A 14295-nucleotide genomic window follows, 5' to 3' on the forward strand; every position below is an offset into this window, starting at 1 on the left:
AGCTGAGTGAACATTATAAACATTTACCACAGCAGTGTTCTGCAGAAGAATTGGAGTAGTAATCTCAAATTTATTGTCTCTTATTTCTGCGATTTGCTTTTTGTATGATTTTCTTTCGCGTCTTTCCTTTCCTCTCAGCTAGAGTTTTGGCAGGAGCAGAGGGTTGTGGTTTCTGTTACAAGCGAGCACAAAGACTTCCTTTGCATTGTCTTCCTTTTTCCCCTGCTTGTGGGATAAGCACAAGTTATGCTGTTGCTGTTTGAGTCCCACGTTACTGTGGTATATAGATTGAGGAGCATGGATTAGTTCGAACTGCAACTGTGGGTGCATGAACAGACTCCTGATTTTAACTGATTCTCTTACATCCTCTGTAACTCCTGGCCCACCCAAATGGACTAATCTGTTAAGCCCTCAGGACTATCATTAAGAAGATGCATTTCAGATGAGACTTAACTTCAGGGGAATTAAAAATGTTGATATGAAATCAAAGTTGAAGGTGTGATTTATGGCTGCCAGTCTGTAAATTCCATCACTCACTGCTGAAATAATGATGATTAAAGTTTGAGTGTTGATGTGGTGTTGGATTCTTCTAAGAGCTGATAAACAGTTAAAATGGAGTGACAGGCAAGAGAAATTCTGAATACTGAGTGCGTACATTAGGATCAACAATATGCCATACACAGCTTTCAGCTTACAAAGTAATTGCTGTAAACATTGGAAATACAGTAAACAATTTAACAGACCTTGATTAACAGCAGATTAAGTAATTTTATGTTTAATTTGAAAAAGGAAATTACATTTTCAGGACATTGGGGAGGGGGATAAGAAATGAAATTCTTATTGTGTAAAAGCAGTGTATTGAATCTGACTTTAAACTAGAAGGCATTTGCTGGCCTCAGGCCATTAACATCTGTAGAGCATTTGCCTCTTTCAGGACTTCAGTTAAATAGCTTTTTGAAAAATACAGCAGCAGTAGGCGTGGGGGCTATTAGAATTTTGCGTGCATCTAAATGCCAAATGCATGATGCAAACAAGGACAAACAAATTCCAGGCCTACAGTAGTGGTGTTTGACAGATGATGTTAGAGATGACTAGTGTCACAGTAGGAAGGAATATCGTTAAAAAACCAAATCAATGTACTTATGTTTTAGTTTTATAATGTTGTGGCCTGAAATAGAAAAGGTTATGCACAGGCTGTAAGTAGCAATATATGAACTACTGAGTTGCTTTTTTGGGGGAAAACAAACAGAAAGAAAAGAAAAAAAAATCCCATTTCTAGCTCTAGCCACTTCCAGTCATTGCTATGTCTATCAATTTTTTTGCACTGGAAGTAATACTTAAGACGGTTTAAAGCTAATTGCAGCATTTTACCTATTGATGTGCTGTTGCAGAATATTTAATCTTGTTGTATGCAAAATTTATATGGATATTATGCTTTGGGAAGGAAGGATAGAGTATTCTTCATTGATTAAATGTGTATTTTTGCTTGCGATCACCACACTGCTCCACAGAGACATTTTAGAACTGGAATGCAGTTATATTATCTCTGGATAGTACAACTTTTTGTTTACAAAAATGATTCTGAACACATCAATGTAACCATAATGTAATTATGAATGGAGAGAGGAGTAGATTTTAAACTCCACATAGAATCAGCAAATGAAAGACTGGATTAAAACAATCCAAAGGAACATCACGTTTAAATATTATGCACTGAGCATGTTTTGTCAATGGCACATATCTCCTTTATAACTTACTAGTAATCAATGTATTCCTATGCAAATTTAGGTTTCACTTGTCAAATAATTAATAGATTTCAAGTCCTTCCCCTAAATAATCCTAGGCTGCTTTGTTCTCTGTCTGTGTAACCAAGTTGCATAGCTCTCAGTGAGATCTGTGAGTAGAGGGCAGTTGTGCAACACAGCCCTTGCACGGCCTTGCAAAATGAGTAAAGATTCTTTAGTTTCAGACCATGTTGTTTCAGAGATCACATTATGGTCTGTTAATGTCAAACTTTTCTATAGTGTGCCTCTAAATATGCAACTTCTTTCTTAAGATATAATATTAGTTTATTTCATTTAAATTTAATCTTAATAATTTCATTGAGAACTGCTCAATAGCTGTTTTTATTGTATTACATGTTACTTTAGAATAAAACAAGCTCTTCATGTATTTTGTCTAAGGTGCACAAACCCTTATTTTTTTGTGTCGGTCTTTAAAATTGCACTCAAAATTATTACTTCAGGTGCCTTTCATTTAATTTGAAGGCCTTAACACTTTATGTGAAAATTTGGTCCATTTACATTTAAAAGGAAATTGCACAGCTAGCACCTGTCACTTAGCATCAGTAAGAATCCCTGTCTTGAAAGTAGGGTTTCCTTAGTACATTTATTTAATAGTTTAGATTGGAAGGAGCCCCTGGATTTCATCTAGTTAAAACTCCTGCTCAGTGCAGAGCAAACTGCAAAGTTGGATCAAGCTGTTCAGGGGCTTGTCAGGTTCTAAGTGCCTCGGATGACAGGGCATGACACCTCTTCCTTGGACATACTTTTATGCTAGTGATTAACAGCCCTCCTTGAAAATAATTTTTTCTTATGTCTAATTGTAGTTTTCCTTATTGGAGCTTGTGAGTGTCGCCTCTTGTCCTTTTACTGTGCATCTCCGAGAAGAGTCTGGGTCTCCTGCAGTCCTCCCTTCACACAGTGCATTGAGAGCTTTTAGATCCCCATTGATTTTAATGGCCTTTCACTGGGTTCGAGATACTCTCTCAGACTGCAGGGCCCAAAACTGTGGTGGATCTACAGTCCTACCAGTGAGTGTCAAATAGAGGGGAGTAATTCCTTTTGCCCTGTCTGCTGCTCCCCTTATTAGAGCAGCTCAGCCAAGTTACCAAAAGGGTGCCCATCGATTCACATTATGCTTGTCCACCAGAATCTGTGGAGGGGCGTAAAGTTAACAACATCAGTGAGTGAGAAATGAATCCCAAAGTGTGTAGATAAAACACCTTTCACTTGAGTCTAAGATAAACTTTGGATTTTAGGTACATTTAAAATGATTGCACTAATAGATCAAATTGTGTATTTGTAGTTGTGTTTACCAGTGTGGAGGAAAACTGCATGCCTGAGCAAGTAATTTGACAAGTAATGGAATACCTGCGCAAGCCACTCATAGTGGCTGAGTCATTATGTTTATTCCTTAGCAATATTTTTGTTAATAATTCATATTTAATAGTTCTGTACATTTTGAGGAGCTATCTCCTTATCTGCTTAGCCCCCAACAGTACCTTTTTGGAGGATGTCTCCTTATGTGTTTAGCAGTAAGGTCATTCTAACTGTTTCACTAGCTAATACCAGAGGAAGTTGATGATAAGTCCTTCTGATGGTATGATCAACAGATCACTTCTCAGTTAAGCTGGTTCATTGGACTGTGTGGTTAGTCTTGCAGGTACCAATGTTGGTTTCACAGTCACTACGTTCCTGGCATTTAACTTAGTACTTTGCACAGTTTTTTGTGGTGCTCCATTCTGGAAATGCTGTTTTACTGTATTCATTTGGTGTAGTACCAGCAGCACAGGTAGCCATGTCTTCTGCTATGAAGATTCATCTAACACAGTTGCTCTGGAGTTGCATTCCCTATCGCCTCCGGTTTTGACTTACGTTTTTGTATTTCCCTCATTTGCGGGGGAAATAGGCATGAACTTAAATAGGAGTTTTGATTTAAATTTATCAAATTTGACACTTTATCTTTTCACTTACTGCTTTGCTGAGTAATTTAATAATCTCTTGAGGGTGGGAATGGAATAAAAAAATTGTTGATGTGTTAATTTTGAAAGCCTAGTATCCATTAATTGTTGTAGTTGTGTATTGTCTTTCAACCTTTTATTCATACAAAAATATTTGTATAATTTGATTTGCATTGAGGGTTGGGGTTTTCTGCCTTTTAATTTGTTGGCCATCTTCATTTGGTTTCATTTTTAATTTTCCTGACCACCAGTGTTCGTTGAGCAGGTGTTGTTACTAAAATGCTGTGTAAGTGACTGTGTCGGACCCTTTGGTATTTCTTCTTCTAAGATGCCTTAAAATGTATTTTATTTATGCAGAATTTAAAAAGAAACCAACAACAACAGTGCTTGTGTTGCTTTATTACAGCCTCTCTAATCATGACAATCTAAAAAAATCACATATTTAAGGTCATATTCTTTTCATTCTTGCTGTTCATTTTCCAGTTGAATTTGTTAGTGAATATATTTAAAAACTCGACCTAATATGTATCCTGGGTCACTTACCATGAATTTTTCTTCCCACTGAAAATCAATATTTATTCCAACCCATTGTTTCCTTTCTTTAATCAGTTTTTAAACCGTGACAAAAACAAACTCCTTAGTTTGCATAGCAATATCTTGCAAGGGATTTTGTCAATGTGCCAAATGATTAGTTTATTTCCTATTTCTTCCGTTTTCTGAGAACTCTAATAAATTGTGGGAGGCGGCATTTTCCTCTGCAGTGATAGTTTGTATTTATCCTAACAGACTGTTTAAACACTGAAAAAACTACCTATGTTTATGAATATTTCCCCAGGTGTACTATACATTGGATTATAGCCCAGTGACCTGCAATGCCTAGGACTACATCTACTAAAAACGTTAGAGGCTTGTGTGTGTGGCTGTGGACGCTACTGTGTGCACACATACACACACGTGCCCCGCTCCCCACCCTGACTGGTGGTCTGGAGGTGGAGCTCAGTAGTATTAACAGGGTGTGTTACGTTAGGAGGATTACCATCTTTCCCCCGACCCCCTCCGCAGTCCGGCAGAACCTGTGGGTGGCTGCCATCTTCTCTGGGTGATTTGTTTCCATTTAGCAGCTTATTGCAGCACCACTGCTTTGCCAGTGTCTCATTTTTATTTTGTTTTGTGCAGGGTCATGCTCCCTATTGTTCTTCATGGATAAGACTGAGGGAAAATTGTAATATGGGATGGGCTTTCCTCCTCCTTAATTGTGCTTTTTATTTCCTGGTGGTCTTGCTTACCTGCAGATTGTTTCACAGTTCCAAATAAACTTAAAACCCTTTTTATGCCTTACCTGGCTTTTTATTCTGTATCTGGCTTCTAACTCTTGAGATTCCACATTTGCCATCTTCAACTCTATTCCCTTTTATATGCATGTCTGTTCTTTTTTATTATCTGAGTGAAATTCTCAGTGAAAATATTCTTTCTGGTGACAGTTATTTCAGCTACCAGAGTGGGCAATATCCCAGTTTTTGGGACAATGTTCCTATGTTATAACACAAAGTTATCCCAAGAGTTCCACACCTACTTCTTTGTGTTCCCAGATTCTCACTTCCATTAATCAGTCTGCCCCGTGGCTGGTGCAGGACTTCATTACTTAGATGCAGAAGTCTTTCTGTTGTTACTTAGAATAAACCCTTTCTAACAGTCTCCTAAACTCTTGGTAGCATTTGTAGAGTATATCCAAGGACTGCCTATGTCTGTCTGGAAGTTATTTAAATGTTTTCAGCCTTTTTTAAAATTTACCATTAGAAAGAACTTGTTGTATTGGAGCTTAGGGAGTAGTTGCAACCTGGGATAATATACCTGTATCTGAAATAAATATTTTAGGAATTAGTATGACTCCTGTTGATACACTTAATACCTGTTTTTCCTTGGTACAAGTTTTAACATAAGGTGCTAGTTTTGCAAGGTTAAAGTTGAGGAACTTTTCTCTTTCTGTAGTGCGATGTATGGCATTTCCTTATTATTTAGCACCATCAGGATTCAACTCATCTAGTGTCTACTCTATGCGGTTTGGTACCCTATCTAAATTATATCTCTAGACTCCACCAGGTATCAATGGAAAGCAATAAGTATCTTCAAAGAACAATTTAACCCACTTATGATATCATAAGTACTTATTTTAAACACCTGTTGATGGCACTTAACTAATTTATACAGAGCAGCTAACCTTTGGGTGGCTAAAAGCATGGCTGTATGTGCAGCACAAAGAACTTGAATTTAGCCATGTGTTATTAGAGCTTTGCTGTCCACCTGCCAACTCCTCTGCATTACTGTTACTTGTCTGATGTTACCACTATTGAAGGAACAGGATGGTGGCTGAGTGTCTTAGCCTTTTTATACAAGAGTTTGATGCTGTTGAAGGCAAGTGGGTGTGCGGGGATCTTCTGTTGTTCCAGTGAACATTACTATTATTCAGACATAGAAAGCGTTGCCTGCATAGCATGTAGGTGAACCCAGCTGAACTTCTGTAGGAAAATGCAATTTGAAGTGTCAAAGTTAATATAACTGTAACTACAGAGACATTGTGTTGGTGACCAGTTACCTATGCTGAGATTGTGCTACATTGCTGAAGAAGAGCAAACAATACCTGTGGTTCTTTGAAATAATATACTTCTGTGGGAATTCCACCACTTTTCCATTCTTGCCTAGGCTTGGAAATGTAAGGAGTTGAAAGAGGATTGTTCCCATGTGAGGGCACGGAGGAGTACAGTGCATCTGCTTCCTTGGAAAACATTGCTTAAAATTCCAGATTGGTACAAATATGGTTTTTACTCATCCTGGGATCCATATTGATTTTTTTTTCTTTTTTTAATTCCAAAATTACTAAGGAATTCTTCTTCATCTTGCTTTAGACAGGTATCATTCCCTTTAAGGTATCTTGCCTAAGGCATTTCTGATCATATAGGTTTCTGGTTTGACTTTGGGGAAGGTGAGGCAGATTTGGGTTTAGTGAGATTCTTCTTCCCTACACCTCTTAGATCTCTCCCCCTCCCTAAAAAAAAAAAATTGTCTTGGGGTGGAATTTGTTCAGTATTATGGTCTGATTTTTAATGAAGTATCCTCTTTTCACCTCTGTTTCCCAAATACCGTCAACACTTTTCCCTTTCCATTATATCATTTCAGGTCTACATCAAAGTTATAGACACAAATAATCACAGGCCTCAGTTTTCTGCTTCAAAATACGAAGTTGTTATACCTGAAGACACCGTACCAGAGACAGAAATTCTGCAAGTCAGTGCCACAGACAGAGATGAGAAGAATAAACTGATTTATACTATGCAGGGCAGCACTGATCCCATCAGTCTTAAAAAATTTCGTCTGGACCCTGGAACTGGCTCTCTTTATACTTCAGAAAAACTGGATCATGAGACCATGAACCAGCATATTCTCACAGTAATGGTAAATAAACACAAAATTTCTTCTGTAGTCAAAACCAGACAGATCTTTTTTGATGTCTTTTTAATTTGTCCCCTTAATTCAAACATTTATTTATATGCTTAATTTGTGTGCAGTCTTTGTCTCTGTGACTGGTACAGGTTGAACCTTGAATTATTACTAATATTTGATGAACTACTGAAATAACAGTGCTAATTACTAGTAATATGCTTACTGTTTCAGGTTCGAGATCAAGATGTTCCTGTAAAGCGCAACTATGCTAGAATCATCATTAATGTTAGTGACACAAATGATCATGCTCCATGGTTCACCAGCTCTTCCTATGAAGGACGGGTGTATGAGTCAGCAGCTGTTGGATCAGCAGTACTCCAGGTTACAGCATTAGATAAGGACAAAGGAAAAAATGCAGAAATCATGTACTCCATTGAATCAGGTATATTGACTTAATTGCATCTTCAGTTAATTTTGAAGCAATGTTTGCTGATACTTTGTTTCAGCTGTAGACATGTAAACAAATAGCTATAAAAAAGAAGGCTGTACAGGTGTATGTGTCATATTCTGAGAGATGTATTTAAGATACAGCATCAGAGCATTTAAAAGAAAACTACAATGACAAATATTCATCTCCCTCCCTTAGCTATTGTGTTAACCTTTAGATACATTTGGAACATTTTAGTAGTACTAGAAGAAAAAGCTACCTTTAAACCCTTAACGGGGGGTGTGTCCTTTAGAAATTACAGAAGCATTAAATTGACATCTAAAAAAAAAGCATTCTTTTTTGCTAATGTAAGTGGTATTTGGTGGCATAGGCAGAGCAAGGATTTGATGAAAAGAGTAAGAGCCTGAGACAAGTGCTTTCGTGTTTAGCACAATGTGAAAGAAAGGAGCTCAGAAATAACTTATAAATATCCATATACTTAACCAGTAAATAGTCCTAGTTTCTAAGTTAAACTTTCTGATAGATGTAGCAAGGAAGGGCTTGCTTTGTGTGTTTCCCTCCGGCTGATTTTAGATAGTGGGACTGCTATTCTAGCTCAAAAAAATATATAAGAAAGTCTTTAATAGCTGGTCAATTTGGCATTAAGGCTCCTTTCAGGCCAGGGAAGAGCATTGGGTGCTGCTGTTTGTTTTTAATGTCAGAGTATCTTTCTGAACTTGCCTATGACAATGCAATTCAAATGATTGCAGTTTTGAATAATATGAAAACAGGATGACATTGACTGAGTTCACTTACTGGATGGAAGTGAATTTTGGTTCAATCCATTAAATCTAGATAGAACCCTGCCATTACCAAGGTCCTGAACTATTTAGGCACTATGAGTGGAAAAAAAAAGTTATTTAAATTTCATCACCTATGTGAAGTACTACTTTTAAGGTAGAAAGTAATTTAAAATAAAAATCCCAGTAACAATCATAAGAAGCTGTATTTTAAAGAGAACAGTAGGTAAAAAGTTATTCAGTTACTGTTGCATGCAAGGTGACATGTGCAAATGTTTTTTTTTTATTTGACATAAGTTGCTTTGTAAAACGTAAGAATTGTTTACTGTAAATACTTTCCTTTTCTTCCCCCAAAGTGTTGTTTGGGGGAACATAAACATAACACTGTATTAAAACAAAGCTTTGATTATGATACTCTGAAGAGTAAGAATGTATTTAAGTGTCTCATAAGTTGCTTAAAATACGTTTATTTTCTTCTATTTGTAGAGAGATGACCTTTTTACTAAGCAGGACACTAATGTCCATGAAACTTTTCTCTTGCCTTTTCTGTTTCAGTAGTGCTTGATTTACGAATACCAAAGCATGGCAAGAAAAAAAATGTGTGTGCGTGCTGTCTAGAATGAAGTTACACCCTGTTCTCTTCCTTTCTTCTAGCTTTTTGTAGGAGTAAATGTAAGACTTCCTTAGGTCTGTTTTACAGGATTGTGATCTATTGGGAGGTTAAAGCATTATAATTGATGTTCTAAGCATATGGAAGGAACATTCCTTAAATGTTTGTAATGGCTGCTTAGATTTGTAATGGGATATTCTAAGAATGCCACTGTGTTTAGAGCCTCCACTAAAAAAACACCCAAACAAAAAAAAAACCTTTTGCCTACTTGTGTGCATAACTCAGAAGTTCTTAATGAATTTTTTCCATGCTGAGAACATTGCTTTAGTAATGTAATTTCTTAAGGAAGTAAAATGTTAAATCTTACCATATTTAGTACATGAGCTGAATATTGTATGCAATGTAGTTCATCTATATATTTGAAAATATAAAGATGACAAGGGTTTATCAAATGGCAGCTGATAATCGTCAGCAGGTAGTATTTTTTTCCCAATACTATCATAGGGAATAATTTGCATATGTATTAATAGGAAGTTAGGACAGAGATCACTATTGGTCCAATTCAGAAAGATTAATTTTGACACAGTGATTTAAACAATACTCACATCAGTAATTAAGATTCACAAGTGTGAATTCATTAAAACAGTTCTTTTTTTTTTCAAAGCAGTCTACTTACTTTAGATCATAAAATGTAACTTGTATTCCACTAATGTTAACTTCTGAATATAATTTTCTTTCAGCTTCAGTACATACTTAAATTGGCTTAAACATGAACTCAATGACAAAGATAATTTGAAGAAAATACATAATTTATAATGTTGAAACTTACAAAATAATTGTTATCTTTTTAAGGGTTTTTTTAATGGAAAATGAAACAAATTTTTTGCATTTGTTTTCAAGGCTTGGATGGCTTTGCTAACTATGTTTTATGCAATGTTTCCACAAGTAAACTTAGAATTAGTACTAACTTTTATTACAGAAAACTTTCCAGAGGGGCTAATAAATCGTTGTTAAACAAAACTAAGAAACTGTAATATTCTCTTGTGTTCTCGCTACGTGATCTCTTTTAGTATATAGCTAAATAAGCAATCATTCTTTAAGTTCTTTATACCTCTTTCTTAATTGCTTACTTTTCTTTTTCTTCACAGGGAATATTGGAAATTCCTTCTTTATAGATCCCATTTTGGGTATGATTAAAATTGCAAAGGAATTAGATCGTAGTAACCAGGAAGAATACAACCTGATGGTAAAAGCTACAGACAAAGGGGATCCTCCAATGAGTGAAGTCACCTCTGTTCATATATTTGTTACAGTTTCTGATAACGCCTCACCAAAATTCACAGCCAGAGAATATTCTACAGAAATCAGTGAAAGTGCCAGCATTGGCAGTTTTGTTGGAATGGTTACAGCATACAGTCAGTCTTCTGTAGTTTATGAAATAAAAGATGGTAATATAGGTGATGCCTTTGCTATCAACCCGAACTCAGGTGTCATTGTTTCTCAGAAGTTACTTGATTTTGAAACTTTGCCTATTTACACTCTAACTGTGCAAGGAACAAACATGGCTGGCTTGTCCACTAATGCAACAGTTTTGGTACATCTTCGGGATGAGAATGACAATACACCAATTTTTATGCAGGCTGAATATACAGGACTCATCAGTGAATCAGCTTCAATTAACAGTGTGGTTCTGACTGACAAGAATATCCCATTAGTAATTCGAGCTACAGATGCTGATAAAGAATCTAATGCTTTGCTTGTTTATCAAATTGTTGAACCATCTGTCCGCAAGTATTTTGCCATTGATTCTAGCACTGGTGCCATTCGGACAGTAATGAGTCTGGACTATGAAGAGACAAACATTTTCCACTTTTCAGTGCAAGTACATGATATGGGGATACCACGTTTATATGCAGAATATGCAGCTAATGTTACTATTTATGTAATTGACATCAATGATTGCCCTCCTGTGTTTTCAAGAGAGTTGTACGAGACATCCATTTTGGTTCCAACCTATAAAGGCGTGAAAGTCATCAGTGTAAATGCCACTGATGCTGATTCAGGCATTTTTTCACAATTAATTTATTCCATTATTGAAGGCAACATTGGAGAAAAATTTTCAATAAACCGTAAGACTGGAGATATAACAGTACAAAATACAACTCAGTTAAGAAGCAGATACGAATTAACAGTGAGAGCATCTGATGGCAGATTTGCAAGCACTGCATCTGTAAAAATTAATGTGAAAGAAAGCAAAGCAAGCCAGCTGAAGTTCACACAGAGTTCTTACTCTGCAACAGTGCAGGAGAATTCCACAGAGGCAAAAACAATAGCTGTTATTACTGCTATAGGGAATCAAATAAATGAGCCTTTGTTTTACCATATTCTAAATCCAGACAGCAGATTTAAAATAAGCCCAACTTCAGGAGTCCTTTCAACAACAGGAATACCATTTGATCGTGAACAGCAAGAATCTTTTGATGTGGTCATAGAAGTGACAGAGGAATATAAACCATCAGTTGTTGCACACGTTGTAGTTAAAGTCACAGTGGAAGATGTAAATGATAATGCTCCATTCTTTGTCAATCTTCCGTATTATGCTGTTGTTAAAGTAGACTCTGAAGTAGGCCATGTTATTCGACATGTCACTGCAGTAGATAAAGATACAGGCAGAAATGGAGAGGTGCATTACTATCTCAAAGAACATAATGAACACTTCCAAATTGATCCCACTGGTGAAATCTCACTGAAGAAGAAGTTTGAACCAGACACACTAAATAAGGAGTATCTGGTCACGGTAGTGGCAAAAGATGGAGGAGACCCTGCTTTTTCTGCTGAAGTTGTAGTCCCGATTACAGTTATGAGTAAAGCTATGCCAGTTTTCGAAAAGCCCTTCTACAGTGCAGAGATACCAGAAAACATTCAGCTCCATAGTCCTGTGGTACATGTACAAGCAAACAGCCCAGAAGGACTTAAGGTGTTTTACAGCATCACAGATGGAGATCCTTTCAATCAGTTCACTATCAACTTCAACACTGGAGTTATAAATGTTGTTGCCCCTCTTGACTTTGAGTCTCATCCAGCCTACAAACTGAGTATTCGAGCAACAGACTCCTTAACTGGGGCGCATGCTGATGTGTTTGTAGACATAATAGTGGAAGACATCAATGATAATCCTCCTGTCTTTACAGAGCAGTCTTACACTGCAACCCTTTCTGAGGCATCTGTCATTGGAACATCTGTTGTACAAGTGAGCGCTACGGACGCTGATTCTGGAACAAACAGGGGGATTTCCTATCACTTGGTTGAGGATAATAGTGACAGTCATAACTACTTCCACATAGATAGCAGCACTGGGCTCATTCTTACAGCAAGAACTTTGGACTATGAACAAATTAGACAACACAAGTTACTAATAAGGGCCATAGATGGTGGCATGCTGCCCTTGAGCAGTGATACTATTGTAACTGTTGATGTAACCGATCTCAATGATAACCCGCCCCTTTTTAACCAATTGCTTTATGAAGCTAAAATTAGTGAACTGGCTCCCCGAGGACATTTTGTGACATGTGTGCAAGCCTCAGATGCAGATAGTTCGGATGTTGACAAGCTGGAGTACTCCATTCTGACAGGCAATGACCAAAAGAATTTTGTAATTAATAGTAAAACTGGCATTATCACCATCTCAAACCTACGCAGACAGACACTAAAGTCACATTATAATCTTAACGTGTCTGTTTCTGATGGGGTCTTCAGAAGCTCAGCCCAAGTCCATATAGCTGTAACCAGTGCCAATATGCACAGTCCTCTCTTCAGTCAGAATGAATATGAGGTTGAACTTGCTGAAAATGCTCCCTTACATACTTTGGTGACTGAAGTTAAAGCAACAGATGAAGATTCTGGTACATATGGCCACATCACTTACCACATTGTGAATGACTTTGCCAAAGACAGATTTTATACAAATGAGAGGGGGCAGATATTTACCTCCGAAAAGCTTGACCGTGAAACACAAGCAGAAAAAGTAATTGCCATTAGCTTAATGGCCAAAGATTCAGGAGGAAAAGTTGCTTTCTGTACTGTTAATGTAATACTTACAGATGACAATGATAACACTCCTCAATTCCGAGCAACAGAGTATGAAGTAAACATTGGATCTGATGTTCCACGGGGTACTTTTGTCATTAAAGTGTGGGCATCTGATGCTGATGAGGGTACAAATGCAGACATCACATATGCTATTGAAGCAGAGTCTGAAAATGTTAAAGAGAATTTAGAAATTGATTCATTGTCTGGTGTAATTACTACAAAAGAAAGCTTAATCGGTTTAGAAAATGAATTTCTGACCTTCTTTGTTAGAGCAGTTGATGGTGGATCCCCCCAAAAAGAGTCAGTTGTTCCTGTCTACGCTAGAATACTCCCACCAGAGGTGCCTCTTCCAAAATTTTCAGAGCCGTTTTATTCTTATACAGTTTCTGAGGACATTCCAATTGGGACTGAGATAGATGTTATTAAAGCAGAGCATAATCAGACTTTAGTATATAGTCTGATTAAAGGGCACACTCCTGAAAGCAACAGAGATGACTTTTTTGTGATTGACCGACAGACTGGAGAGTTGAAACTTGAGAAGAATCTTGATCATGAAACAACTAAATGGTACCAGTTCTCAGTTCGAGCACAGTATGCAAATGAAGATTATAATGTTGTTTCCTCAGTAGAGGTAAGCATTCAGGTGAAAGATGCAAATGATAACAAACCAGTTTTGGAGTCCAATCCATATGAAGCATTCATCGTAGAAAACATGCCAGCTGGAACAAGAGTCATCCAGGTTAAAGGAACTGACTTAGATTCAGGACTCAATGGGCAGGTTACTTACAGCCTGGATCCTTCTCAAGAACTAGACATTGTAGAGTCTTTTGCCATAAACATGGAAACTGGTTGGATTACCACTCTCAAAGAACTCGATCATGAGAAACGAGACAAATACAAAATCACAGTGGTTGCTTCTGATCGGGGTGAAAAAATTCAGCTGTCTTCTATGGCTGTGGTTGAAGTTACTGTTACAGATGTGAATGACAATCCTCCACGCTTTACTGCAGAGATATATAAAGGAACAGTCAGTGAGGATGACCCTCCTGGTGGGGTAATTGCCATCTTGAGTACAACTGATGCTGATACAGAAGAAGCCAACAGACAAGTCTTTTATTACATTACAGGTAAATATTTTTGAGTAATGTCAGACTAATCATTTGAGTGGTCCTGCAGTGATGTGAGATAC

The 14295-nt window shown here is 37.1% G+C and overlaps 1 protein-coding gene across 13 annotated transcripts in view; it reads left to right on the top strand.

The window, feature by feature from the left end:
- Nucleotides 1–14295, top strand: part of FAT1 (FAT atypical cadherin 1) — a 113901-nt gene that overhangs the window by 71612 nt on the left and 27994 nt on the right. For all 13 annotated transcript variants that reach the window (XR_003922922.2, XR_003922921.2, XM_030010946.2 and 10 more), the window contains 3 exons: nucleotides 6917–7192; nucleotides 7412–7622; nucleotides 10166–14233. Coding sequence is in view for 11 of the 13 variants with exons in the window: in XM_030010946.2 (XP_029866806.1) it covers nucleotides 6917–7192; nucleotides 7412–7622; nucleotides 10166–14233 (4555 nt within the window). In the remaining 2 variants the exon portion in view is untranslated. The remainder of the gene's footprint in view (nucleotides 1–6916; nucleotides 7193–7411; nucleotides 7623–10165; nucleotides 14234–14295) is intronic.

The sequence above is a fragment of the Aquila chrysaetos genome, chromosome 1, assembly GCF_900496995.4.
Source record: "Aquila chrysaetos chrysaetos chromosome 1, bAquChr1.4, whole genome shotgun sequence".
In the NCBI taxonomy this organism is placed as follows: Eukaryota; Metazoa; Chordata; class Aves; order Accipitriformes; family Accipitridae; genus Aquila; species Aquila chrysaetos.